Source organism: Phymastichus coffea, unplaced genomic scaffold (assembly GCF_024137745.1).
Source record: "Phymastichus coffea isolate CEN01 unplaced genomic scaffold, Cenicafe_Pcof_1.1 PCOF00210, whole genome shotgun sequence".
NCBI lineage: Eukaryota > Metazoa > Arthropoda > Insecta > Hymenoptera > Eulophidae > Phymastichus > Phymastichus coffea.
Window position 1 is genome coordinate 28,115 of NW_026707021.1, and position 25,557 is coordinate 53,671.

At 37.8% G+C, this 25,557-nt stretch overlaps 2 protein-coding genes across 7 annotated transcripts in view; one reads left to right on the plus strand and one right to left on the minus strand.

Moving 5' to 3' along the window:
• Positions 1-25,557, minus strand: part of LOC131674061 (protein roadkill-like) — a 55,229-nt gene that overhangs the window by 17,014 nt on the left and 12,658 nt on the right. For 3 of the 6 annotated variants that reach the window (XM_058952541.1, XM_058952543.1, XM_058952544.1), the window contains one exon: positions 17,297-20,369. The exons of 2 other annotated variants lie outside the window; for them this stretch is intronic. In XM_058952541.1, coding sequence (XP_058808524.1) covers positions 17,417-18,475 — 1,059 coding nt within the window. In that variant the 5' untranslated portion in view covers positions 18,476-20,369 and the 3' untranslated portion in view covers positions 17,297-17,416. Of the gene's footprint in view, positions 1-17,249; positions 20,370-25,557 lie in introns of those variants that run through there. One more of the 6 variants, XM_058952542.1, reaches the window with a different exon arrangement.
• LOC131674062 (uncharacterized) lies at positions 13,678-15,060 on the plus strand. Its single transcript, XM_058952545.1, has 5 exons — positions 13,678-13,828; positions 14,037-14,112; positions 14,200-14,279; positions 14,639-14,753; positions 14,829-15,060. The coding sequence occupies exons 1-5, from the start codon at positions 13,787-13,789 to the stop codon at positions 14,906-14,908; spliced, it is 393 nt and encodes a 130-aa protein (XP_058808528.1). The 5' UTR covers positions 13,678-13,786; the 3' UTR covers positions 14,909-15,060.

Consider the following 25,557-nt stretch of genomic DNA (forward strand, 5'->3'; position numbering starts at 1 on the left):
TAAAAAATTTAGAATCATCAACTTAAAGATGAAGTAATGTGCAATGTAAATGAAATAAATATTATTACAGGTTATTTATTAATCTTGTAAAACCTTCATAAAAATTCAACAATAAAAACGATAACAGCTTTCTAGGATATAATATGTCTATAAAGTCTTATGTGTGGATTGTGTGTATTTTATATTGTTATTAATATTGATTCTCACTCACTTCTCTCAAACATTTTTTTGAGATGTTACAGAACATCAATCTACATTAAGAAACCACTTTATCCGCCTTTTAAGGTTAGAATATCTTAAAAATCTAACGCGATGAACAAATTCTAAATTCATATTCTACGCAAAATGAAATGACCGTTAGTAGTCTAAAGGGGGGGGGGTCATGACGGAACCCCCCTGGCTTCTAGACTCTAGTTAGTTTTGCCAAAGTTGGTTGTCAAAAGTAACAATAATAATAAACTCAGTATTTAAACTTACAAATTGCAAGCCTTAAATAATTTGGAAAAACTTATTGCAAAGGAACTTTTACAGTGGCATTGGTGGAAAGTAAACTTCACGGTCACAAGACAATTTTATGATTTCAAAGTCTAATATTTGATAGCATGTTTAAGCAAGATACGAGTGAAAAAGAAAAATTATAGTAAATATAGGTAATAGTTTTAATAATTAAAATAATCAAATCAACTTTTTATAAACCTTACTACTCACCAAATGTGCAAGGACACATGATTTCTTTCATCTACTTCACAGCTCAATTATATACTTATTACAAATATTGGAAAACATTTAAGAGGTATGAAAATTATACTTAAAAATGGTCAAAATTATAATACTTGGAATATTTTATTTTATCTATATTTTTGGTATAATTACATTCTTTTTACTTTTTTCAAAATATTCATACAAATAAATAATAAGTCGTAGATAGCGGTGGCTCTCTATCTGAGAGGCCGATATACCAATAGGTCAGTGTGATTTTTTATGTATATATGTTGTCGGGGAAAGGAGTTTTTCTTGAGAAGCATTCGGACTACTTTTACATAGTTATTTTTTATCGTTTCTACAAAAGGAGTGGCAGGAACACCTTAAAGTCTTTAAGATGCCAACTTGGTTACTGGACCTGCGGCTTAAGATGGAATCCAAACTACCAGAGAGCCAACGGTGTTATTTTAGCATACATACAGATTTTTGAAAAACCAAGTTATTGGTACTCGTCGGGAATTGAACTTCAGACTCCCGCATGGGAGATACACGTTTGCTCTGGCAACAGCTGTACGGCTCGTACGGCGAGAGGAAATAAAATAAATTGATCTAAATCGATGACAAATCGTCAGCAAACGCTGTTCTGCAAATCTTATTAATTTAGTTTATAAATAAAATTGTTGTTTCCTTTTTCTTATAATAATAGCAATAACAACGGTATATTAAATGCAATTGTTCTGTGTAGTGGTCAATTTGAGTTTACATTTAGTTTTTAATTTTGAAGTACCGTGGAATACCTCTCTTGAGAAAAAAACGGTTAGCACTGCCACTACGACAAAAAATTAAAAAGAATTTAGCAGATGATAAAATCAAAATAATGGAAACAAAAAGAAGCAATCAAGATAATAAATGATGTTAAGATCAATAGATATATTAGAGAAATTGGTTTTAATAACATTTTGTTATGTATTGGTCACCTAAACAAATAGATATTCATAATAATATTTAAGACAAATTAAGAAAACTTATGTCCTTAACCTTGAAAATAAAAAGGCCAAATGGAGAGAGTAGTGACATTTTTTTAAAAGTTGTATTAACATATGTGGAGAATAATATGGTGCTTGTAGCACAAGCATTGTCAAAGAGAAATTTTCGGTTTTCGTATTGAAGAAAATCTGGTGCCAAAATATCATATGAGAAAATCATTTTTATTATTTTATTATTTACATGAAACATTTCGAAAAAATATCCTATATTAACGTAACTTTTCTTCCGCACACAATTACAAAATACGCGATAATGAAGCTGCTTCTATTAAAGTAGAAAAACTGGACATTGAACTTCATTTGAAAATACAAATTTTCGGATCAACGTCGACAAACGAAGCGAGAGGAATCTGCATCTATGTAATTGCACCGCATTATTGAGTAGACTCGGAGCGCCATAGGATTTGCCCACGCTCTAACACCTCTGCATTGTAACTACGTCGAGAAAAGGACAGACAGAGAGAGAGAGAGAGAGAGAGAGAGAGAGAGAGAGTGACATCAGTCGTATAGCCACAAGCTTTCACGTGCTGTGCGGCTGCTGCTACAATCGCCGACGCAAGCACGAACGGTGTGGTAATGTGCGTAATGTACTGCTGCTGGTCGTCTCTCCCCTTTCCCTTGCAGCGCGACGCATGCCGGTTTACGCTGCACCTACTGTGGCGTAATACACGCACGCGACACCTGCCTACAGCCATACCTGCCTCTTGTACACCGCGACTTTACTGCGACCGCGCTGCGAATCTCCATGCGTGCTAATCCGGACCGAGAGAGGCAGAGCGAACATTTGCATTGTAAGCTCCGTTCTTGATTGCGATCAAACAAGAGAATTGAAAATACCCAAAGAACTTTTGAATTGAATACTTTTGAAAATATTTCATAGTATTAACATCGAACATTTACGTCTTACGCTTTTGATTTTTTTGCATAAACAATTCATTGTGTTAAATTTTGAATGAATAATTTATAAACGATGCTCTTTCACTGTTAAAGAACTGTGAGTTACATTTATGCTATCGGCGTCAAATTATCGATTAACAAAATGAAAATAGCTTATCCATTACGTAAAACATGCAAAGTTCTTTTTTTTTTTGTAACAAAGATCAATAACAGTAGATGTTGCTATTGGTCCTTTCGTAAAAGTTACATTTGAAGTCACTAATGTGAAGTTTTCTTTTTAGAAGTAACTATAGTAGTGCGGGTGCCGATGCTGTCGCACGCGTGCGTGACGGCGTCTCCGCCGTTGGAAAGCAGAAAAACGCTTTTCCTTCTCGGCCCCGTTGCACGCGCGTTGTCTTGGGATTCCCCCGAATCCGCGCGCGCATAACCGGGAGCCGACTAACCCACAAGCTCGTTAAAGTTTCGCGCGACGCCGAGTGCGAAATTTCGTTCGGTGCGCTCCACTTCTCAACTGGCAGACGTGTGCGCAGCGGCAGCGGTGTACATCACTTAAGGCAGAGCGCGCACACGTGCAGGCATAGCTGTGGGCATTAACGTCTAGGCATTAGCGCGAGCAACAATGGGGCCGAGTCGTGCGCGAGACACATCTTGCCTATACGTTACACTCGAAGCTTGTTGTAACGACGAAGGAACGGGGGAGTGATTTGGTTGCGCGGACTGTGTTTACAGGGAATTGAGTTTGTTGAGAGAACGTGTGCTATGCGTGTGTGTGCCGTGCACGCTTAGAATGGCCATTGTGTGCGATTGCGTGCGTGCACTTTCGGAAAAGGAAAAGATACAGAACGCTTGCGCTCGATACTTATACGCATGCTGTTGCTGGTTTACGGTTATTTTTAGAGCTGTTCAGTAATGAAAGTACGCCTTTGCAACGAATACGTCATACTGATGTTGTTTGCATTACAAGGAGGTACATTGAAGGCAGTGTCGTATTTTTTTAAAGCATCATACGTTGGTAGAACAGTATTTCAATTTTGATATGTAGCTGAAGCGTAAGAACCAATGTTTAATGGGATATAAAATACCTGTAACGAGGAATTGATAATGGGAAGACGTATTATTTCTGTACAGTTCTGACAATTTACGTTCAAGAAATCAAATAAGAACGCGATATTGAAAGTTTTCGGTGGAGTGCATTTTATTAACCAATTTTTGAAACGTAGAGATATTGTTTCAATTTTTCTTGATCTTACATTCGAAATTTCGAAGTCACTTAAAAATATTCTAAGAGCGTATTAATAATTATTATCTGTTAACAACTTTTATTTGAAAAAAAATAGTAAAAGTTAAAATTAATGTTCATTCGTCAATTAAAATTACACGTAACAAATAAGTTCCTTTTGTAGTAAATTTGTTCGTTCCTACGATATAAGATAATCATTTAATGTTATTTTGAAACAAGAAAAAATGAAACATTGGCATTTCATATTTTGACTTTGCGATACAACTGAAAAGGCCAAGTAAGTTAACAACGTAACACAATAATCAAAGCTCTAAATGGGTGAGATACGAATACATGTAATTACTGACATCGGTTTTATCTTATAAATTAGTTAATACTTTCAGAAGCAGCAATTTAGAAAACTATGTGCACAATTCAGTTTTCTTCCGAGTTCACTTTGATTAAAAATGTTGGCATGATAGTTTTGTTTCGGCGTATTACGGTAACGGCGATAAAAATATCGACTAAATTTTGCGTACTTTTAATTTTTTCAGTCAATAAGAAAAAAATACAACTGACATATATAAGGCATACAGTATATTGAATTGCATCATTAAAAAATATGTATATTTTTTAAATGCCGTATTGAATAAGAATTGTAAAAATTGTTTTCAAATCTTTTTCTATCTTTTCTGAAGAATGATGTGCATGGTCAGGTACAAAAACTTGCATTAAATATAATGTTTTTAATAACTATCGCTCAAATCTATAAATATCAATAGTTCAATTGTAAATGAAGAATTTATGATATTACTGTTATCTTACAATGTTCCGTATTTTCAATTACAAATCCACAAATATCAATATTGGATATATCTATTGAAAAAAAAATAAATAAATAAAATCAATTTACACTTTTCTTTACGCGCGAAAATACACAAATTGAAAAAATTGCTGAACCTTCCCGGTCGTAAAGAATATACACGTGGCGCATCAGGTGTCGCGAGGAAAAAAGACGAAAAATGCACATGCAGCAGACCGTCTGTCATCGCGGCGAATCCGACTGGCAATGGGTGGTAGCAGAAGGCGCGGTAGGTATATTGTACCCATTGTAAAGACTCCATCACGTGTGCAGCACGTTCACCGCACAATCGACACGCGCGCGCCGTCTGCTTATAGCACGTGTTTGGAAAAGTTACGACTTGCGTATACGATGGGTTTCAAGTTATGCTTACACTGAGGCAGGTGCGTAGGGATATTTTAGAAGCTTTGTTGAATGATTTGCGAGCTCGTCAAGAAACGAATGAATTATAGGTACTCATAATTTTTAAATTATTACATGTAGCCGATTTACTTTAGATTGTTGAGATTAGCATCTCAACAGTCGTTTTTCATCGTTTTGGCTTACAAATCCAAGGTGGATATTTCAGTGTTCAGCTAATTAGTTCCCTCCTTTGATTTAACTGTTCAACCATTTTTCATTATTTCAATGAATAAGTAGCGAACGACGTGATTTCGTGAATTTTCCAAGAGCAATTTTCCAAATTAATAGGATCATAAAGATACATTAAAATTGAAGTAAGGCATCGATAAACGTATGCGCACATCATCACCTGTTGTGAGTGATTGGATTTAGTAATACGAAAATAAAAATTTTCAATTGTATCACTTCCTCAGCGATTCATCTGAACCAACGAGCTCGTAAATGGAATTACACTGTTGCGGAATGCATCAATCGTGTTTTACATATGTGTACAGTGATTAGCACGACGCGCGGCGTACAAATGGGGTACGTTGTCCGGAAAAAAAGAATGCCGTTAATAACTGTTGAGTTATACCAGGTGGCGTTTCTTTTTGTTTTCACGCAGAGCTGCAGATGGTCCGGGGTACGGAAAAAGCGTCGGGCTGTCCGCAAGTCGCGCGTTGCGTATCACGGAGACGGAGTAAAGCGACCGCGAGGAATGCGAAAAACGCTCGCGCGCGTGCACCCCTTTCTGCGGCGGCCGTAATAATTTGGAGAATCGGGAGCCTGGGGGATGCTCGGGTCGCGCGCGAGCAAATTTATGGCCGACTGTAAAGTTGCAGCAACGCGCTAACGTTAGGCCGCAGCACTGGCGAGAGCCCTTTCAGGTATTATGCGCCCCTCGAGTCGACTAAGCAGATGAGTTATTTATGCGTTTAATAACGGGCGTGACGAGCGCTCGCGTCTTCTCGGCTGCTTTTTAATCCTTTCGTCGGATGATCGCCGTCGCGTCCGATTATTGAATTGAGCGTGGGCTCATTGTTCGGCTTCGCCGTGTGTCGTATTGTCCGCGGCGGAACGTGCAGAAATCGGTAAAACGAGACTGATTTATCGTCGCAATTATAAAGTTTTTTAGAGACGACGTGACAATGTGGATTCGCTATTGCATAGGTAGTGACCACGTACACAATGACGTCAAGTTGAATAGATTGATCAACGATATTCCTTGGAATACAGGATTCAGATAATTCATCAAATAAGTGAAAGAATAGTCTCGGAACATAACATAATGGTAACTGTTGCATAAAATTTGAATCGTGGCTTCGGAAGAGGTAGGCATTTGACATCAGCTTAAATATAGAACCTTATAAAACTATCGAACTCCTTGAAGCGCGATTCAACCATGATATCCGATATTTTACAAACTAATTTTGCTGAACGCAAGTTTTGTTAGAACGCGAGCTGAAATCACAAAAATTGCTTATTAGGTTCTTATCGAAAAGCAGGCTTAACGTGTCGTTTTGGAATCAAGTTAATTAAATGCCACTATCTCACCGATTGCCTCGTTTGAAGACTCGAGAAGTAACGGCACCTCGAAATCCGTTAGATCCTAAGTTACGTTCCGGCCAGGATCATGTCGATATAGTACTTACAATATAGAAAAAGTATTGTCGCTGAAGTGTAATTAACAAATCGCAGGCAAATAATGCCGACGGTCTGGTATCTTCGCGAACAACACTCGTCGTCGCCTTCCAAGCGGCATCGGTCTAGAAAAGAAAGAGCCCGCGCTTTATCCGATCGACGCGTCTCATCAACAAAGGATCAGAGAAAATTGAATCGCGTATATACAGCCTACTCGAGAGGCAATTACGCGTCGTTGCGTTGAGGGGGCAATTTCCCTGTCGCGCAACATGCAGAACGCGCGCGCACCTCTGGCGTCAACGCGAATATAACACGTCAATCCGGCAGTCTCTCCCTCTCGCTCCCGACGACACGTCCTCGCCAGACTGTGCTGAGCAGTCGGCGACAAGAAGAGGAGGAGGAGGAGGAGGTCTGCGGTTAAAAGGGGGTGTGAGGAGAGTTCAAGTTAATGGACTGGCAGCGAGATAGAGACTCCCGCTTTCTCTCTGATCGAGAGGAGAACTTCTTTTTTCTTTCTCTTACATGATTCCACTCTCGAACTAACACCGCGCGCGCTAAGTGGCGAATGCGGGATTAGTCGGCCTGCGGATGAGGATTCCGCCTCATTCCTCTCGCTTCTTCGCCGCCGCTTGATTGCCATTTCCTCGCCGGGATTTCGCAATACGGCTATTCCTTTTGTCTTTTGCGCGCGACTCGCCGATATTTATGGCTAATTGCACTTTCCAAAAATGACGGCTGCTCTGCGACAATGAAATTCGCTACGAGCACGCGAATTGTATTACTTTTACATCGATTCGGCTTCAAATCGTTCGAAAGATTATGGTGTCGCAACGCCGTTTGGCGTCAAATTTTCTTACGTTCGACATTTTTTTTTTTTTTTTTTCATACGGAAATGTAAAGTTACGTAAACTCGATAGACTTCAGTCAACGACTTTGTTTCTCTAATTCGAAAATTTGAATATCTACAGCTTGCCAGATCTACGCTCGCCGCGGATCCATACGCATTCGATTAGAAAGCCCTCGTCGTCGCTGACAAGTCCGAGCCGCGTAAAACTCGCGGACTTGTTGCGCGCGTATCGGCGTTCGAGCACACGATGTCGACGCGGCCTAATAACCACACGCGGCACGATCGAGCGGCGACCGCTATTAAAATTGCAGCGCCGCGCACGCGAACGCTTTTAAGCGTCGCGTCTCGCGTATAATTTCGCGTGCGCGCGCACGCGTCGCCGAGCGAACGCTCGAAAAACGGACGGCGATGGATTCAAGCCTCACTGACTTTCAAATTGTCGCTCTGGCAACAGTTGTCCTAACGGCACTTTATTGTTTCTCGATTGGGTGGAATTGCGAAACCAGTTTGCTTTTTTCCTTCGTTCTTTCGCTCTGAAAATGCTTAAGAATTTTACTGGATATAACGTGAAAATCGTTGCGCAGCGCACAGTCATTGCTTTTCTCGGTCTCAAGCTATACGTAATTTTGCCAAGTTCCGTTATGAAAGCATTGAGATCACAAGTGGACTCTGTTATTCAACACCGGGGCAAACGAGATATTTTTCTGATGCTTGCGAAATTTTGATAATGCGACTTATAGTTTGGACGTTATTTTTGTTTATTATAGAATCGAGCACAAGACTGTTTACATGCATATACATAAACTGAGCCGGAGTACGTTTTAGGGAAATCATTATCGAGTCATAAACAGTTTATGTGCACTCACTTTCAGAGTATCTAAGCTTATTTTAATAGCGCGCAAGTGTTACTGGAGTTTGCACATCAATTAGGAACTTAGCTCGCAGTATGAATATATTGAGTAGTGACACGTCTAATTAAATAATAAAAACAAGTAATTGTTATTGGACCAAACGAAAAAACGATTTATATTATTTCAATTCTAGTGCGTAAACGTAGTAACAAAATTTTGTTTCAATTAATTACATCTTTAAACCAAAAGTATTAAGATTAAGAGGCTACTTTCTTAAAGCAAAAAGTTAGTAATCCAAGAATGTAATTTTACATGCTGAAAAAATTACTTTGTGAAGTACAATAAAGGAATCCGTTTTACTTTGAAAATCGTATTAATCTATACTTATTTCACATAAATCTCTCAAAGCACGAGGCTCGATCTGCGCAAAAAAGGACCCAATTAAACGTCTCACCTACGAGTTCATCATATCCGCATGACTGAAAAGAAAACCAACTAAAGAATGGATTTTCTCCAATAATCGACGAGACTGTCTCACACTGCAGTGGCTCGCAAGTAAAACAAGAGAAAAAAAAGGAAGAAAGAAGGCCGAGTTCAACACTCGCGATACAAGACTTCCGCGAAGCAATCGAGAGAAAGAAGGCGCCGACACTAAAGTGCTCACTACTACTAGTGCTCGAAGCTTTTCCTCGAGCGGCAAAAAAGAACGGAGCGAAATTTAAGCCTCGCGCACTGAGTCAATAAAGCTTCCTTTTTTACCTCGACAACGCACGCGCCCTTTTTTTTCATAAAGTGCACGGTCGCAAGCTCGCCATGGCCATAAAGGAACGGTTTCTCGCACCTGCGGTTAGTTGCTTCGCACTTGTCTTTTCTTTTGAAGGACGATGTGGCGCCGCAGTTTTCCACTCTGAGGGAGGATATTTTCGCGTGTTCCGGCGTAGTTGGTCATTGAACTTATTATTCTGTGATGGATAGCTTTGATTTCGGGTGTAATCCAAGTTCCGACGTGATCGCGTGTCCGGCGATGTTGTAAAAGGAAAGCACCGTCTCGTTGACGTGAAAGTTCAATGCATTGTAATTTTTATTCGAAAGCTTTCATTTCAATCGTATAATTTTCTTCTGTTCTGTGTTTACCAGAGTCCAAAAATAGAAGGCATAGTAAAACTGCCAGGAAGATCCACTTATGTAAATGATCAAACATTCCCAGATGATTTCGCAACGCGGAACGAAACTCTTTCGGTATCCGCAGCTTCCATTGACCTCATGCCTTTCCACAAATCATCCGTGCTTTTAATAAGCCCGACACTTACATCCGCAACGGGGCAATACCCAAGCAAAACAAAGAAGCCTCCAATTCCGGCGATAAGAGGCCTTCCGAAAGAAAAGCTCAAGCTTATTAAATAATCAGACCATTCGTTAGCCGTGGAACAATAAGAAATCCAATATCCTTCCCTCTGAGGAAAACGCGAGCACCCTGCGTAATTCCGTAAGCAATAAGCAACGCAACGCGTCTAAAAACCACTTGCAATAAGATGGTACTCTTGGTACTTGAAGAAACGAAAAAAAAAAAAAAAAAAAAAAAATCCTGACAAAATTGTTTTCCACGCTGCGGCGCGTAGAAATACGACTTCGCGGCGCGGTATTTATTTAAGAGCGCGCAAGCTCTCTCTGTAATCCGGAAAATTTATATACTCTTATGAAGTCCCCCACGCGAGTACGTAGCACCTGCCCACCTGCCGCCGCAATGATCCTTCTTCTTTTATTTATCGCGCCGCCTACATACAGTTTCTGCTTCTTCTTCTACTTCTTCTTCTTCTTGGTTTTTTTCTCAGCCACGAGGGAGGCCGCAGAAAAAAAAAACGGCCAGATTAAATTTTCAACAGCACGCGAGAGCGATTGATGGACTTGGGTTCGCGGAAGGAAAGCTCTTTGCTGGATTACTCGGTCTATTTCGTAAGCGATTTACTGAATTTTTCCGTAGCCCTTTGCAGGAAAAAAGTGTTTTCCGGGAGGTTTTGATATTTTTACGCGTGGAGTTCACTGACTTACGATGCGCTTGGAGGGGAAAGCGCATCGTATCGTACCTAAAGATCTTTTGAAAATTGGCCGGATTTTCAGTTTGAACTTTTAAGTAAAACTGACGTACGCGCGTGCGAGAAAAATCAGTCGGAGCGATACGCAAATTTCCATTTAGATTAAATGGAATGTTTTACCAATGCACACTTGGAAGTTCGCATCGATCATTGATCGTCGGATTTATACAGCATTTGGGAATAGCAAAAACGTTCATACACAAATATAACTTTTTTGTTATTTATTACAAACAACGAAGAGAATATTATTCAGTTTAATGATGTATCAGTCAATACACATACATATGCATGTTTATAAATAAGATTTTTTCTTCGATTTTCATATTTATAATAAAGTATTGTTCCTGCAGCTCATAAAAATGTCGCGCTTTTAACGCAATCAATTGTTATCGCCACGCGCGAATCGTCAGTAACAGTTGAAGATTCGTTATATCGACTGGCAAGGATCTTCATTATTTGTTGTTGTTATAATCGCGGCCATAAAAAGTCATTACAAGCAGTCCTCGCAGCGTCGCGAGTCCCAAACGACTGTTGACCTGCGACGCCCCAGCGGTACTTCCTTTTCTCTTTCGATTTCAATCCCAAGCTCGCGCACACACGTGTCCCCTCGTCCTCGTGCCCACCCTACTTCCTGCATTCTTATCTTTTTTATGCGTCTACGAACGAACGCGTGAGCGCGAATCGCTCCGCAATGGACTATAAAGATAGGCGACGAAAGCAAAAAAATAAAAGAACGACGAGGCGTTACATAAGTAATACGGCAAATGCCCCAAATACCATGCTCTCCCCGATTCATTTCTCCCGTGTCGTTTGCCCTCTCGCTCGAGAAAATCACGCCGAGTTGAGCAAAGGGGTCTGCGGAATGCTTGAAATTTTCAGCGCTGTCTTCCGAGGACACCTTGAAATTTTTAGCTCCGCCCGTACACTCGCCTGTGCGCAGATGTCCCGCTGTACGATTGATTTTTCCCGAACGGAACGTTTTCTTCCTCTTCTTATTTTTCGCGAGAGTCAGTTGTATAATGCGAAGCGCTCGCGTACGGCGAATAACGCGTTATTAAGGTTTACGGTCGTTGGGATATAAAAAAATAACAATGGGAGCGCGCACAGATTTATTGTAGATAAGAAATCGACAGGTTCTTTTATGGTTTGGATTCCAAGGTTTCATAATGTATGATGACAAAGGAATTCAGTACTTAAGCGATGAGGCTTCAAATAAAATATGATATTGGCACTTTTTATTAATATTCTGATTATGCGACGACAAATGCTCAACGACGTGGAAAAGAAAATGTTCAATAGGTTATTGCAAAGAACAGTAAATTTATTATTTGGATACGAAAATTTTATTTTTCGCATAGTTGATGTAATGTTTCAGCTAATGTGAACCTTACGATGCGAATGATGATTTCGATAATGGAATTTCTCAAGCGGCCACCCAAACGTTTCCTTTTTATTTAACGGGAACAAGCTGAAAAAAGTAAAACAATTAATTTTATTACAGTTGACAAATCGTGAGAAGTAATAGGCTGTGTCCAAACAATCAGTCTCCCGCTGGAAGAAACAAAGAGAATACCGACTAAGCCAGCAAAGCTATCAGTCGATGAATCAAGCGGTCGCACGCCGTCGAGGGCGCAAGATAAAGATTTGCTCGGTACACATATACGCAAAAGGGAGGAACAAAGCCCACCTGTCGGTGCGTTTAGCGAAAGTCAAGGACGGTAGGGACGAAGAAATGACCCTTGGCATTATGACGAATCGTGTCGGCGGAAAAGAAATAGACTCGGGCCGCGTAGGAAGGACGGGTAAACAAGCAGTTTGCTATCATTTGTCTCGACTCCTCACGGTGCGCGCCTTATCTGGACAAGAGAGTTTCGGTTTAGGCGGCTCACGTATAGCCCAAGGAAATTACTCCCGGCGGCAGCCCTCGTGCGGCACCGGCTGCTGTGCTCTATACCGTTTTAATTTCATCCCTCTACGTAGTCCCGGAAAACGTTTACCGAAATGTTCGCCCTTTCCTGCGGTTCTTTTTCTCCTCGCTCGCATTTTTTTCCCCTTTCTCTCCTCTCGCCCTCGCCGCCCTCGAAATTTACCTTCGGACCGATGAGGAAATTTTAATGAGGCGTTTTTTATACTCTCGACTCGAGCGAGACTCTTGGATGGATGTGCGCCTTAATAACATTATTTGAATTTATTTACGGGCTTTTTTCTGCGATAGGATGCTACTGTCGAAAGCGAATAGGGAAGCAAATATACAATGCACCTTTGTGTCTTATGCTCTATGTTCTTCCACGATAGCAGGTGCATTGGAAGACAATTCTCCGTTCACTTGTGTTTGCCGTAAACGAAAGTTATTTTCTTCGAAATAAGAAAATTTCGTTGGATCAATTATTTCTTTCGGAATCAAAGCTTCTGCAACGCAGAATCATTTGCTAACGTCCTAACTTCCTTTTTTTTCTATCTCCGCCTAACTGCTTTTCTCCTGCACCCTCTAATTCTGACCGAAGTACATCCTGCTTGTGTTCGAGATGACGCCACCGGATGATGGGCCACGCTAATTGCAACCGCAAAGTCCTTGGCTTTTTTTTCCTCGTCGGTGGATTTCTTTATTTTTTTGTAACCGAAAGCTCAGACGTGTAATACCATGTGTTAGTATTCTTAATAAAGATTGTAATGACAACTGAGTCGATTAAAAAAATTAACGATAATTTCATTTTAATGAAAGCTTTATCATCTAAATTAACAATATTTTAAAACGTAAAATAGAGATTAAAAAAACGGCTTCACAGTCAAAATTATGCCGGTAACGAAGAAACAATAGTGTATAAAAGCGCAGGCAGACGCAATCAACATTCAACATCACTCCATATAAACCAGCAGGAAGTCTTAAAGACAAAAAAAAAAAAACACATGCGCGCGCACGCACGGTTTCACGCGGAGATTCTCTCGTAACGATTTATTCTACTACACTTTTCGCGTTCTGTGATCCTCGGACGCGCGGGCAGACCTCGAATCTTGGCAGATTTGATTGGTAATTAGTTGGCTATGGGCTTACGCAATACAATCTGATAAGAGCTCGCAAATAACCGAGCGCTCAAGTGAGTTGATGTCGTATCCTGTTCGCGGAGTTTTCCCGATTCTATATAAATTGCAGCGTCGACGCGCACCTCGCGCAATTCCAGCGTTGGATCGTTGGCTTCACTTTTCTTTTTTTCTTTCGCGCGTTTCGACTACTCTCACGCTTTCTGAGATGAAGTGCGTCTTTGCGGTGCTTTGCGGCTTCCTCGTAATGGTATGTATGCTTGTAGTTAATCGATGACTTTTCACACATCGAGCGATTTTTCATGCGATAATTTTAGAAATGAATTTTACTTAAGGCTTTATTCCGAGACTGAAGCTACGAAAAATTTTCGACGCAGGTGTTTTTAAATTCCGCGAAAGCTTGAATTCTTTCGAAATTGATTTTTTTTAAACAAATTTTGTTCTTATACAATTTTTAGGGCTATACCTACTGCATGGATCTTCAATTCTCAAATCAAATGAAAGAATGTGCAAGCGAAATGGGAATCTCTCCGGGTGATACATAATTGCATTACTTTTGCTTGATATAATAATGCGAAATTTAAAGGCGCATTTTATGCCGTATTTACGTTCAATTTTTAGACCAAGTGCTGGACATGGCTGAAAAAAATGACCCACAATCAGACTGCGTCCGTGCGTGTGTGCTGAAAAAGCTTGGTGCTGTGAGTTTCTTTCAATTGACTTTTAATTACATTATACGCTAAAAAAGAAAATAATCTTCGACAAGAGGACTCTCATTTTAAATAATTCTTCTACTTTGAAACATTTTCCTTCTGAGTGCAATTTTAAGGGCAGAAATTTTTCTTATTAACCTTTTGTTATCTTTTATGAATGAAGTATCAGCCACACATAAAAAAAATTTTCTTTGTGTTCGAAATTTGCAATGTGATGCAAAAAATTGGAAACGTTACATCAATATAGGATAAGCATAATTATTTCAGTAAAATTTCCCTGTTATTATGCACTCAGTTGTTTGCCAAAATAAGCTTTTAGTGCGTAATAAACATCAAATCTCTTTCAGCTAACAAACGGAATCCTAGACAAAAGTGTTTTGCTATCTCTTTTGGATCAAAATAAAGACAGTGTGTCTAATTACGATCAACTGCGCAATAACATCGAGACGTGTTTCACCGAAGGTAAAGCATAATACGCAACAATCAAAAACTTCGTGTATGGTTATCTTGTAAGCTCACGTCGCGTTTACTTTTCAGCTACGAGTACAGGATCGACCGATCACTGTCAAGTAGGCGGAAAATTCGGTAGCTGCATGAAGGATCACGCGACAGGTTAACTACTTCTCAATTTACGATACGTACCTATTACATATGTGGTTCTCCGAGTGTCTTTCTATTATATTCACTTCACGTGCATTGCAGTAAAAAAAATACAAAAAAAAAATATAATACACCACGTACACGCAACTTATAAAGACTTATTTTTATGTCGAAAGCAAATGGATTTATTGCAATTACGGATTAATTTCGGCGCTAATGAAAACCAATTCACGGGCATTCTCTTGTCATACCAAAATGACTGTCCAATCCCGATGGAATTCGCATTGCAATGTACTCGGAGTAATGCTTGCGCGTAAGCCCTCTTCACTAAATTCTGCTATTAATCGTACCTTCGGAAAGCGCTTCAGTAATTTGCATCGCGTATTGCGTGTTTGCATTCTCTGCGCGACCTCAATCATTTCAGTCGTTTAATAATCGCTTTTCAAAATATTTAATTCGAAAGCATTATGTGTACTTTAGACAAGGTCGATGACATTTCTTTTTTCAGTTATATAAATCAAATGAAAGCTGTCATTCAATTTTTAGATAATCGGCATTGAATCGTTGCAGGGATAACTTAGTTAGTCACGAAAGGAGCTTCTCAATTAAACAGTATAGCACAAAATGACAATAAATTTTGTCGTTGAAACGTCGAGTAAGACTTTGTGAACGGATGGATTTTCCTGTAGGGATATGCATTCAATTTAATCAAAAATGTACAAGATACATTAAAATAAATTAGTTTTTCGCCAACTTTGTATCTTTTAACATCGTCAGCTTTCAATCGTGGCAATTTGAAATTACTATTTTTGAAAAGAATTGGGAATATACAAAGCCTGTTACCTCAGGATTAATGTTTGGGCTTACCGTTCATACAGACAGAATCGAAAGAGCGAATTCACACTCACCGCGTCGTTTTGTCTTTTTCTCTCTCTTAAAAAAAATAGGGGTCGGGAGTCTGCAATATAACTCGCGTTAGTCCGAGCAAATGCAAATCAAAAGCGCTTAATCCGACTGCAAGTGCGAAAAGAGAAAGCGAAATCTGGCAATTTGCTCTTGAAAATTCTCGGCAAGCAGGCTTCGATTCGTAGCTTAGGCTTTCCCCCATTAAATCCAAACTCTCTCTCTCTCTCTCTACTCCATACATATATTTTAGCGTGTAAGTCCGAGAGCTTTCGCTGCTTCTATATATCCGGGGAATATAGGGTCCGACGCTGCCGCCACCAGGGCCGACGACCAATAACCCACGCACGCTCTTTCATCTCCGGTCTCTCCATGATTTACGGAGAACACGCGGAATCCGAACAATGTTAATTTCACATTGCGTAGGGGCGGGGAGGGCATATGTATGCTTACGCGCGTGTCCGTATTAACCACATCGGCGACGGAAGCTTTTTTCTCCATCCAGGAATGCTCACCCCTGGGCTACTGAGCGCACGTACGTCGCTAGCTCTCGACGTTGAGTTTTTGGCTATCGCATCGTAGTTTTTAAAAGCTTCGATGTTACATGCCGTACGAATTTGATTTTTCTTCCCAACAACTGCTCTGAGTCGAAACATTGCAAATTGCCCAACGCGGCAAGCTTTTGCGCTTCAACGTAAAATTTTCTATACGAGCAGAAAACTAATTGATTGACAAGAGCATTCAAACATGACCGCAGTCAGGCTTTTTATAATTTTGCGTTGGGTACACAGTCTATTCTGAGAATATAATTCAGAAATCAAAAAACGTGTAAGGGATTATCATTGCATTAAATTTAACTTTTTCAATTTATAATTACTTACTCATTATAAATTAATTTAAACTACGAGATACAATGTCGTAGTTAACAAAATTTTCACCTTCTTAATGAATAAAAAATTATAATTAAATTCATAGGCAACGTGATGGAAGATAATTAAAACAGAATCGTCTCTTTCAAAGGGATAAATATATTTTGTTAAAAAATTTAAGTGCACTATCAAGTGACTATTACACAAAATTTCAAAGTCTTCAATAGAATATTTATATGCTGTAATATAAACTGTGTTCAGCACCATTGATTCAATTAACTTTGCCAGAATACAACCATCTCTATATTCTTTATTTTACAGTATTACATTTTATATCAGTACTCTCAATCGCATTTAGTTTAACATGTATATTAAATAAAAACATAGTCATATAATTTATAATGAAAATATACTTGACTTTCTATCACTCATGTGATTTGTGTAATTATGAAATTAATGACCTATGATTTTAATAGGATAGTATCACTTACTCTACCTAAATTATGTTCTATTTACTAAATTTTGTATTTTTGTATTAAAAAACAAATATATTTAGTTATACATTTATTAATATTATCAGCAAAAATTGTTAGTCCAATTTGAGTTTCTTTAATATAAATTCTAGTAAAGTAAATAAATTATTATAATTTGTTACAAATCTGTGAAGAGAAAAATAAAATATAATTAACATTCGGCAATACTTTTTGCATCTTAACAAGAATCTTCTAAATATGATTGTATATACCTGAAATTTCATTGATTTACACTCTTTCTTGAAATGGCACGGACAACTTCACAAATGACTTTTGAATTCAAATTTCCAAAGAATTCAAATTCTGGTTTATCAACGATATCTTCCAAATTATTTGCAATGAATTCAATAATCTGTGCTTTCAATATAGGAACATTGCAATTCACAGCTAAATTGAGATATTCCACGGCGTTAACATTGGTAAGTTGTTCATAGAGGATTTTTCCACATAAAATTTTCAAACCATCAATAGAGTATTTATCTGCTGCTATCAATAGGTCAGCACCAAGCTGATCAATGTTATTGATTTTTCCAACGTATATAAATCTGAGTAATTCTTTCATGACCTCATATTTGATATCAGTAATTTCAAACACGTTTTCTTGTTTCTGATTAATGTAGTTACAGAACATCGCTTGGAAAACAGGACTACGAGTAACTAAAATAGCTTTGTGAGCAAGAATTTTCTTCTCTTGAACTATAAAAGTCACATCATTAAAAACTTCAGTCTCTAATAACTTTTGAAAATCATCAAATTCTTTTAATCTGTAGTTTGATTCTTCATCTTTTTTCTCTGAGTTAATGCTTTTAGTAATTATAAATGGTTCTGCCATAGCAACTGTAAGGTTGAAATTTACTTCACACAATATTTTTAGCGTATCATTTCCAAATTCATTATTCTCTTCATAGAACATGGAATTATAATTCTTAAATTTAGTAAAACCCCATGATTTTGATTTCTCATTGAATAATCTGTTTTTCATTACACGCTTAAAGATTCTTTTATTCTCAAAATTCAAGATAGAGAAGGTGATTTGAGCTTTAACTTCACTTTCTCCAAGATACTCAACAAAAATTGATAAATAATTTTCAAGTCCACGTTTGTTGCTTTTTGGATAAAGCCGTAAACGCCATTCTACGTTATTATTATGAAGTTTCGTCGAAAATATAGGTGATAAAAAACATTCTTCAATAGCTGCGGATTTGATGGACAAATGATTTATTTCCCACTTATAACTCAATACCATAGGTTGGAGAACACCCACATCCATAGTTACCATTGTGAGTGTTAAAATGATTATTTCCAGCAATTATTTTGAACGATAAACTGAATGTCGATTTACAAAATGTGTAAAATTGCAATGCAGAGCCAATAATTGAGACTTGTCAGAAAATAATCGCGTCAGCACGCAAAATAAGTGCCATCTACAAAACCAACATGATCACTATAGGAAGCTCACAAATCAACTGATTACGGAGAAATGAACTGTCATATATTTAAAATGGACTATATTCTAAAATTAACGATTCTCTGTGTATAGAAATTATATATCAAAATCAACAAAGTCACGAATACAATGCGAATGATAATTATAATTGACAAAACACGTTGAAATGAGAGGCTAATTTGAAACGTATTCGAATACGAAACGAATACGAAATGAGTGAATCTTATGGAGACACAATACTCTCACCTAGAGCATTATGGTTTTTAATAACACACAAAATCATGAGTAACTATCGCTTGCATATTTAAGTGTGACAGGTGACTGAGTAGACTGAGTGCGCAGTCACCATATCACCTCTTCGCTACCTACTGGGATGTGCGGATGCATCAAAATCAACATTAATTTTCGTTTATTGAATGTCATTATCGTTTGGATTTTTGTTTGCGTCTTGTGAGTTGTAAGTATAGTTCCATCAGGAAATAAAAATATCAAATTAACCTTTTTCCTTATAATTGATGTTGATTTTGTACTTGGCGGGTCGTGAATTAATGTCTGGATACTCAGTGGGCAGTGCTAGTGTGATACTGATTCAGCTCAATAGGTATAAATTTAACGATACGTACTACTCCTGCTGTTACGGCCGTATGTAATAATTGTAAGTACATTTTTCAAAATTTCTGTTTCTTGTCTACAATATACTACATCCCGATATTACAAATTTATCATCTGCAATCTAATACAACAAATATAAATTTTGAATTTACATATGCAAATATATTTAGATCGCTTATAAAGATATTCTTTTACTAAGAAAAGATATGATATTTTTAACTATATAAACAAATAATTGTGGATGTAACCGCATACATATAGCTTAGATTTAGATATTAATATAAAAGTAACGTCCTGCGTATATTTACCAAGAACAAAGCTTGATCGACCTAGCTTTCAGTTTCATTGGCTATACCATCATATCAGGGAGTGTCCACACGGGATCCGTGCTACTTTCCGACCCCGGGTCCGTCCCTGTCCGAATTTCTATATACGCATACCATCTCTATAAGTTCGAGTTCAGTGGTGAGTTTCATATTAAATACAAGAAATGCATCTATGAAATTGCTATATCCGTGATTTATAGCTCCAATTTTATTTAATCTGTAAGTTGGTGAGTTCGTAATCTTTCTTTCCATTATACCGTACGGAATTACAACTAATTATCTGTACTTTTAGTTTTATTAAATTGCAAAATATATAACGGATGCCTACAAGGCGATAAATCACGGATATAGCAACTTCATAGATGCGTTTATCACATTCAATATGAAACTCACCACTGAAGTCGAAATTATAGAGATGGTGTGCGCATACAGAAACTCGGACAGGGACGGACCCGGGGTCGGAGAGAGGCACGGATCTCGTGTGGACACTCCCTTAGTTATTTATACGTCAGCAGTGTAACGAGCGTCATTATACCTGAGGAGGAAATCTTTTCAGCGCGGGATAACATAAAAGCTGAGGCAGCGAGCGTAGCGAGCATAAAGCTAGTGTTACTGTACTAGAGGTTATGTCAGCATGAGAAATCAGTTCCAAGCACGGGTTTCTGATAAAAACTTGATCAAAGCAGTGTTACGCTCCCTGACAGGCCTTGATCAGTATATATACTGGTCATTATCTGGTCTCAGCTCAGTCTAGACTGAAATCATTTCTCTTCGGGTACAGAACCCGGCTGAAAATGTTATATTCTACATAATTCAAAGTTCAGTAAGAACTTTTAGTCGAAAATATGAATTCGTTAAATGCCAATTAAAAATGATTGGAATTAGATCAGAAAATAATGCTATTAAAATCTATTCAAATTGATTAGATTTAAAACAATTAAATTTAATGGATTATCTATAACAAAATTACCAAAACTTAGTGTAAAATTTGTTTAATAATATAATTTATATTCAATGGACTGTAACAAAACAGAAATAATAATATAAAGTGGCTTTCAATATCTTTTCTTCAATCTGAATCTTTCGAACATGTTTGCGATTCGAATCCTTGACCTCCTGCGTATTAATCTACTACTTGAATCACGAAACCACCGATGACTTTATGATCGTATTGTTGCATTTGACTTATAAATTACGTGATGAATATTAGCATAATACGCTGTATTCTTTAATAGTGCTTACATTCAAACTTTTTAATTATAGTTGCTTTCATTTTATTTTACATTGAATTACATGTATATCCTCAAAATTAATAAACTGTTTTGTGTCTTTCTTGGTCTCCGTTTTTAAATTACGTTTAGGCAGGATACTAACTATCTTATAAGGTTCTAAATAATGATTACCGAATTTACCCGGTTTAGGATCCGATTTTAAGAAAACAAATACACCTAAATTAAAATTTTTTGAATTTATTTTTTTAATTTATAGTTAATTTTTTTGAGCGTTCTTCAGAACTAACTAGATTTTTTTTAAACTTAATTTTATGTACTACATAAATGCGTATCTAGGTTTATATATCCGTTATAAGTAGGTAACATATCAGCTTCGCAAAGGGAGAGCCAATCGTTATTAATATCGGTGTATTGTTTCAAGTATACAGTTAATACGTGGTGGGATCTCTCAAGCGAGCCATTACATTAAGGTATGAATGTCGTGGTCTTTAACTTTTTTATTTTAAATCTCTTGGAAATACGTGCCATTAGGGAGCTTAAAAAATTGTTACCCTGGTCCATAAGTGCAGATAACACAAATAAACTTTTTGATGAAAACGTGAGCTATTGTTGATGATAAAATATCTGTTAAAGAGACAGCAAGGAAAAATTTTCTCCGTTGGTCCTACAATTCTGTTTTTATATTTAATTAAATTTGAAGCGAGAGATACATTATTTTTGTCCAGTGGCCCGAAAGTAGCTAATACGCACCGAGGTTAGGAAATTGACGTATTTGACAAACTCTGCTTCGCCTCGGTAGTCTATTCGCTCGTGCTATGGACTTACGAATACTTTCGCGGTCTAGGTACGTAATCAACTATTTTTACTATTTTGCTATATTCTGATTTGATTTTTTAATGAATAAAGACCGATTGAAAATGATGACCGATTAAACTGAATTTGATTGTGACTCAATTTTTTTCAAAACGTCTCCAAGCCAAAAACAATATAAAAATTCAACAATCACGTAACATTTTCTTCATTTTCTAGAAACTTAATCAATTGTGTTTATTTGCTGGCGAATCGATAATTATTCAGATAGGTATATATGTACAGTAAAGCATACAAGTAAAACCAGTGACCAATAAATAAATATTTTAAGATAGTCTCTGTAGCGTTCGGTTAATGTTTTACATGAGAACCTCATTCAGTTTTGCGGTGCCATCGTTATATATAAGCTTCTCTCTGATCCTCTAGAATTCAAGTTACAAGAGAGCGATTCCGCATGCAATAAAGGAGATTACACGGAAGTCGACTATGATGAACTATGCTAATCTGATTCTCCCTCCAATGAAGCTTAGCGATACAACACTTGATTTTCTTGTTTACTCGGGGGTTTCGAAGCCGTTGCCTAGTGCTAACAATGGCCACTGTGAGCATTGTTTGAGCTTATTTAACATAAGCAAAATCGAAACTTCGTATGAATTCTTGTTGCCCTTCATTCATAAAATTTTTTGTTTTGCAAAGTTTGAAACTTTACGTTCACTAAACTGTATGAATGACACTGTCGATTGAAATGTACTTCAAAAACAAAAATTAAGACAGCATCTATTTTTTGCGAAATATTATCAATGAACAATGTATACGATATATTGTACTCTCAAAAAATTTGATCAGCGTTTACTAGAAGGAGTCGTAAAACTAAAAATGAATAAGACTTATTCCTCGTTCAATTCTCCTTGAAGCTGACGCAAAACTGAGTGCAAGAAAAGTGGGAATTTCCTGTCGATCAGCGAATTCAAGAAGCCATAGCGGCTGACCGCTCAGTTATTCTTTCTGTTATGACTTTCCGATAGATAAATGAGTCGCTCGACACTGATTTTACTTTTATTTAATCGGGCGCAGGTCGTCGTGCGATGCAGCTTGAGCGCGCTATAGAGCTTCAATTTCTCCAACGCGAACTTGACCGGACTCGGGGTTGATGCACTTACTATGGTTTCTGGCTTTTTTCACAGTTCAGTTTTATTTATATTAAGCTCAACGAACACGAAATACTTTAATTAAAAAATATTTCTCCACTTTGCTATTATTTTTGTTCTTAAGTTTTTAAATAAATAACTAAGATTTAATCAAAGATATTTTATATACTATTAGACATTCTATTTTTTAAACGTTTTACTGCTTTCTTAATCTACTACAATATAAACTACGCTTTTTTTTGATCATATACGAGGTTTGTCCGGAAAGTATCGGGCCTACCTTTATATTTTCATGCTAGCGTTATTCTTTATCATTTGGTGGGTAGCATCCTTCAAAGTAATCTCCACTTGATTGAATAACACAGTTTCATCGATGTTCCCACTTTTCAAAACAGTCCTGGAACTCACTTTTAGGGATAGCCTTAAGTACACTCGTCGCATTGTTTTCAACTGTTGTTTTGTCATCGAATCGGTGTCCTTTGAGTGGTTTTTTTAGTTTTGGAAACAGCCAAAAGTCATAAGGGGCTATTTCGGGACTGTATGGAGGTTGTCGAAGCAATGCGATATTGTGTTTGCTCAAAAACTGCTGCACAAGATTGGATTAATGCGCTGGCGTATTATCGTGATGGAGAAGGCGTTTTCTTCTTACTGCATCACGCAAACGGTTTAAAATTTGAACGTAGTATTCTTTATTGATTGTCTGACCTGTTGGGGCATGTTCGTGATGCACAACACCTTCACAATCGAGAAAAACAATCAACATTAACTTAACTTTGCTCCGACTTTGACGTGATTTTTTTGGTCTTGGCAATTCAGAATGCTTCCACTGTGAAGATTGTTGTTTTGATTCAGAATCATAACCATAAACCCATGATTCATCACCAGTAATAACCTTTCTAAGCACATTATCATCATTATTGATCATTTCCAGATTGTCCAGAGCGATTTCTAAGCGAATGTTCTTCTGCTCTGCTGTGAGCAATTTTGGAATGAATTTTGCCCACCGCGTTACATTCCTAAATTTTTGGTTAAAATTCCTGAAATGATAGTTTTTGGTATCCCAAGGTCTTCTTCTAGTTCTCGCACAGTCATACGACGATCTTGTTCGATTGCAAGTCGCACCCGCTCAATATTATCTACGGTTTTTCTCGTCGAAGGTCGGTTGGAACGAGAATCACTATTTACAGAAGTGTGACCATCCTTCAACCGCTTATACCATATACTCGCTTCCGAAGGCCTTTTTCATTATTTCAATAGTTTCCGAACTCGTTTTTCCGATCTTGTTTTTCAGTCATTTTTGACAATATCAAAATCCAATGAACGTGAAAAAGGCAATGTAAACAAAGATACGCTGCGCATGAACTATACGTCCGGAAGGTGTCAGTAAGTAACTTAGTAACCAATAGATTCGTGAGGCTTTACTGTTGATGTCTCTCTCTGGCAGAGGTCGCTCGAACACTATGGCGCGAAGATATAAACGTAGGCCCGATACTTTCCGGACAGACCTCGTATTATGCTTAGTAGCCATGTAACATTTAAATTTTCCATTCATAAAAATATACCCGGAGGAGTATTATATTTACATACAAATATTATATTATTTACGAAATTGTCGACGACAAAATTCTGCTCGATGCTTAATTTGTACATAATTTATAGATAGATATTATACTTTGTATTTGTTTACAATTTGTGTACAAATATTTGTGCACTATTTGTATAAAAATATTATACTTATAAAGGTGCAAACAACAAGATTCCTGATGGGTATTGATAAAAATTAATGGTATCACCTTCAGTTATATTTTTATGAATAAAAAGTTTACATATTACGTTTCTACAAAGTTTGATATGTATAAATGAAATAGTATAGTATGTATAAGCACGAATAATGTTTAATGAGTGAAAAATTAATGTTTTAATTGCGCTAAAATAACAACAAAAAATGGACACTGGAAACTTTAACGTTCTTCTTCGATAATTGCACAGCCCCTTTTTTTCTCAAAGGACACGAATTTAAAAAAAAAAAACTGAAAAACTTATAGAAATACGTGAATCGTGCATTTTAATATTCTTTGATTTGATCAGTTTGAATAACTGACGACATTCTCAAGCCAATTACGACAATTACGCGAGTATTTAAGAAACGCGCAAAAACTTTCAATTCAAGATGTAGAGCGATTCCATAAAATTCTATTTGTCTGTCGGAATGTTTGAGCGTCTGTTAAAGCCATTGTTTGGGAAAACTGGAGCTCCAACAAATTTTAATGGAAATTACCAAGTGAAGGGATTTGCGTCTCACGCCAGCTAAAATCATGCCAGTCGGCGAAACGCACGGCTCGCCGAGACGTCAACGGGCGGGGGGAGGGGACACTCGCGAACAGAGCTAATTTACCTAAACGGTGGAATTTGGCGATTGTCGTGACAGCGCGCGCGGGAAACAAACGCGCTCGCGGCCGGGCGACGACGAAGGGTGGGAAATCATGGTCTTTGCTGCTCTTTGGCTTACGCGCTGCTTTCGCGGCCAACGAGCCAAGCCAAGGCTCGAGAGTGAAATATACGTGAAATTCAGCGTCTTCGCGCTCGCGCGCGCGTATACGTTTCGGGATGAATGCCGAGGAGTCTGACGGAGACGCTTTCGCGCCTGCACGGGGAAAATGAATTACAACGGGCCGTTTTTTTCTCCCCGGAGCGCTGGGTTGTCTCCGCTTTCAGCTGCGCCGCCACTCGCCGATCGTTCATTTACTTTCATTGAACATCGACGAAACGAAAACAATTCCGCAAGT

What these genes read in the sequence shown, in the direction of transcription:
- LOC131674062 (XM_058952545.1), top strand. Translation starts at nt 13,787, where the DNA reads ATGAAGTGCGTCTTTGCGGTGCTTTGCGGCTTCCTCGTAATG. An exon ending in TTTGCGGCTTCCTCGTAATG is followed by an intron (nt 13,829 to 14,036) that starts GTATGTATGCTT and finishes TACAATTTTTAG; the next exon opens with GGCTATACCTACTGCATGGA. An exon ending in TGCTGAAAAAGCTTGGTGCT is followed by an intron (nt 14,280 to 14,638) that starts GTGAGTTTCTTT and finishes AATCTCTTTCAG; the next exon opens with CTAACAAACGGAATCCTAGA.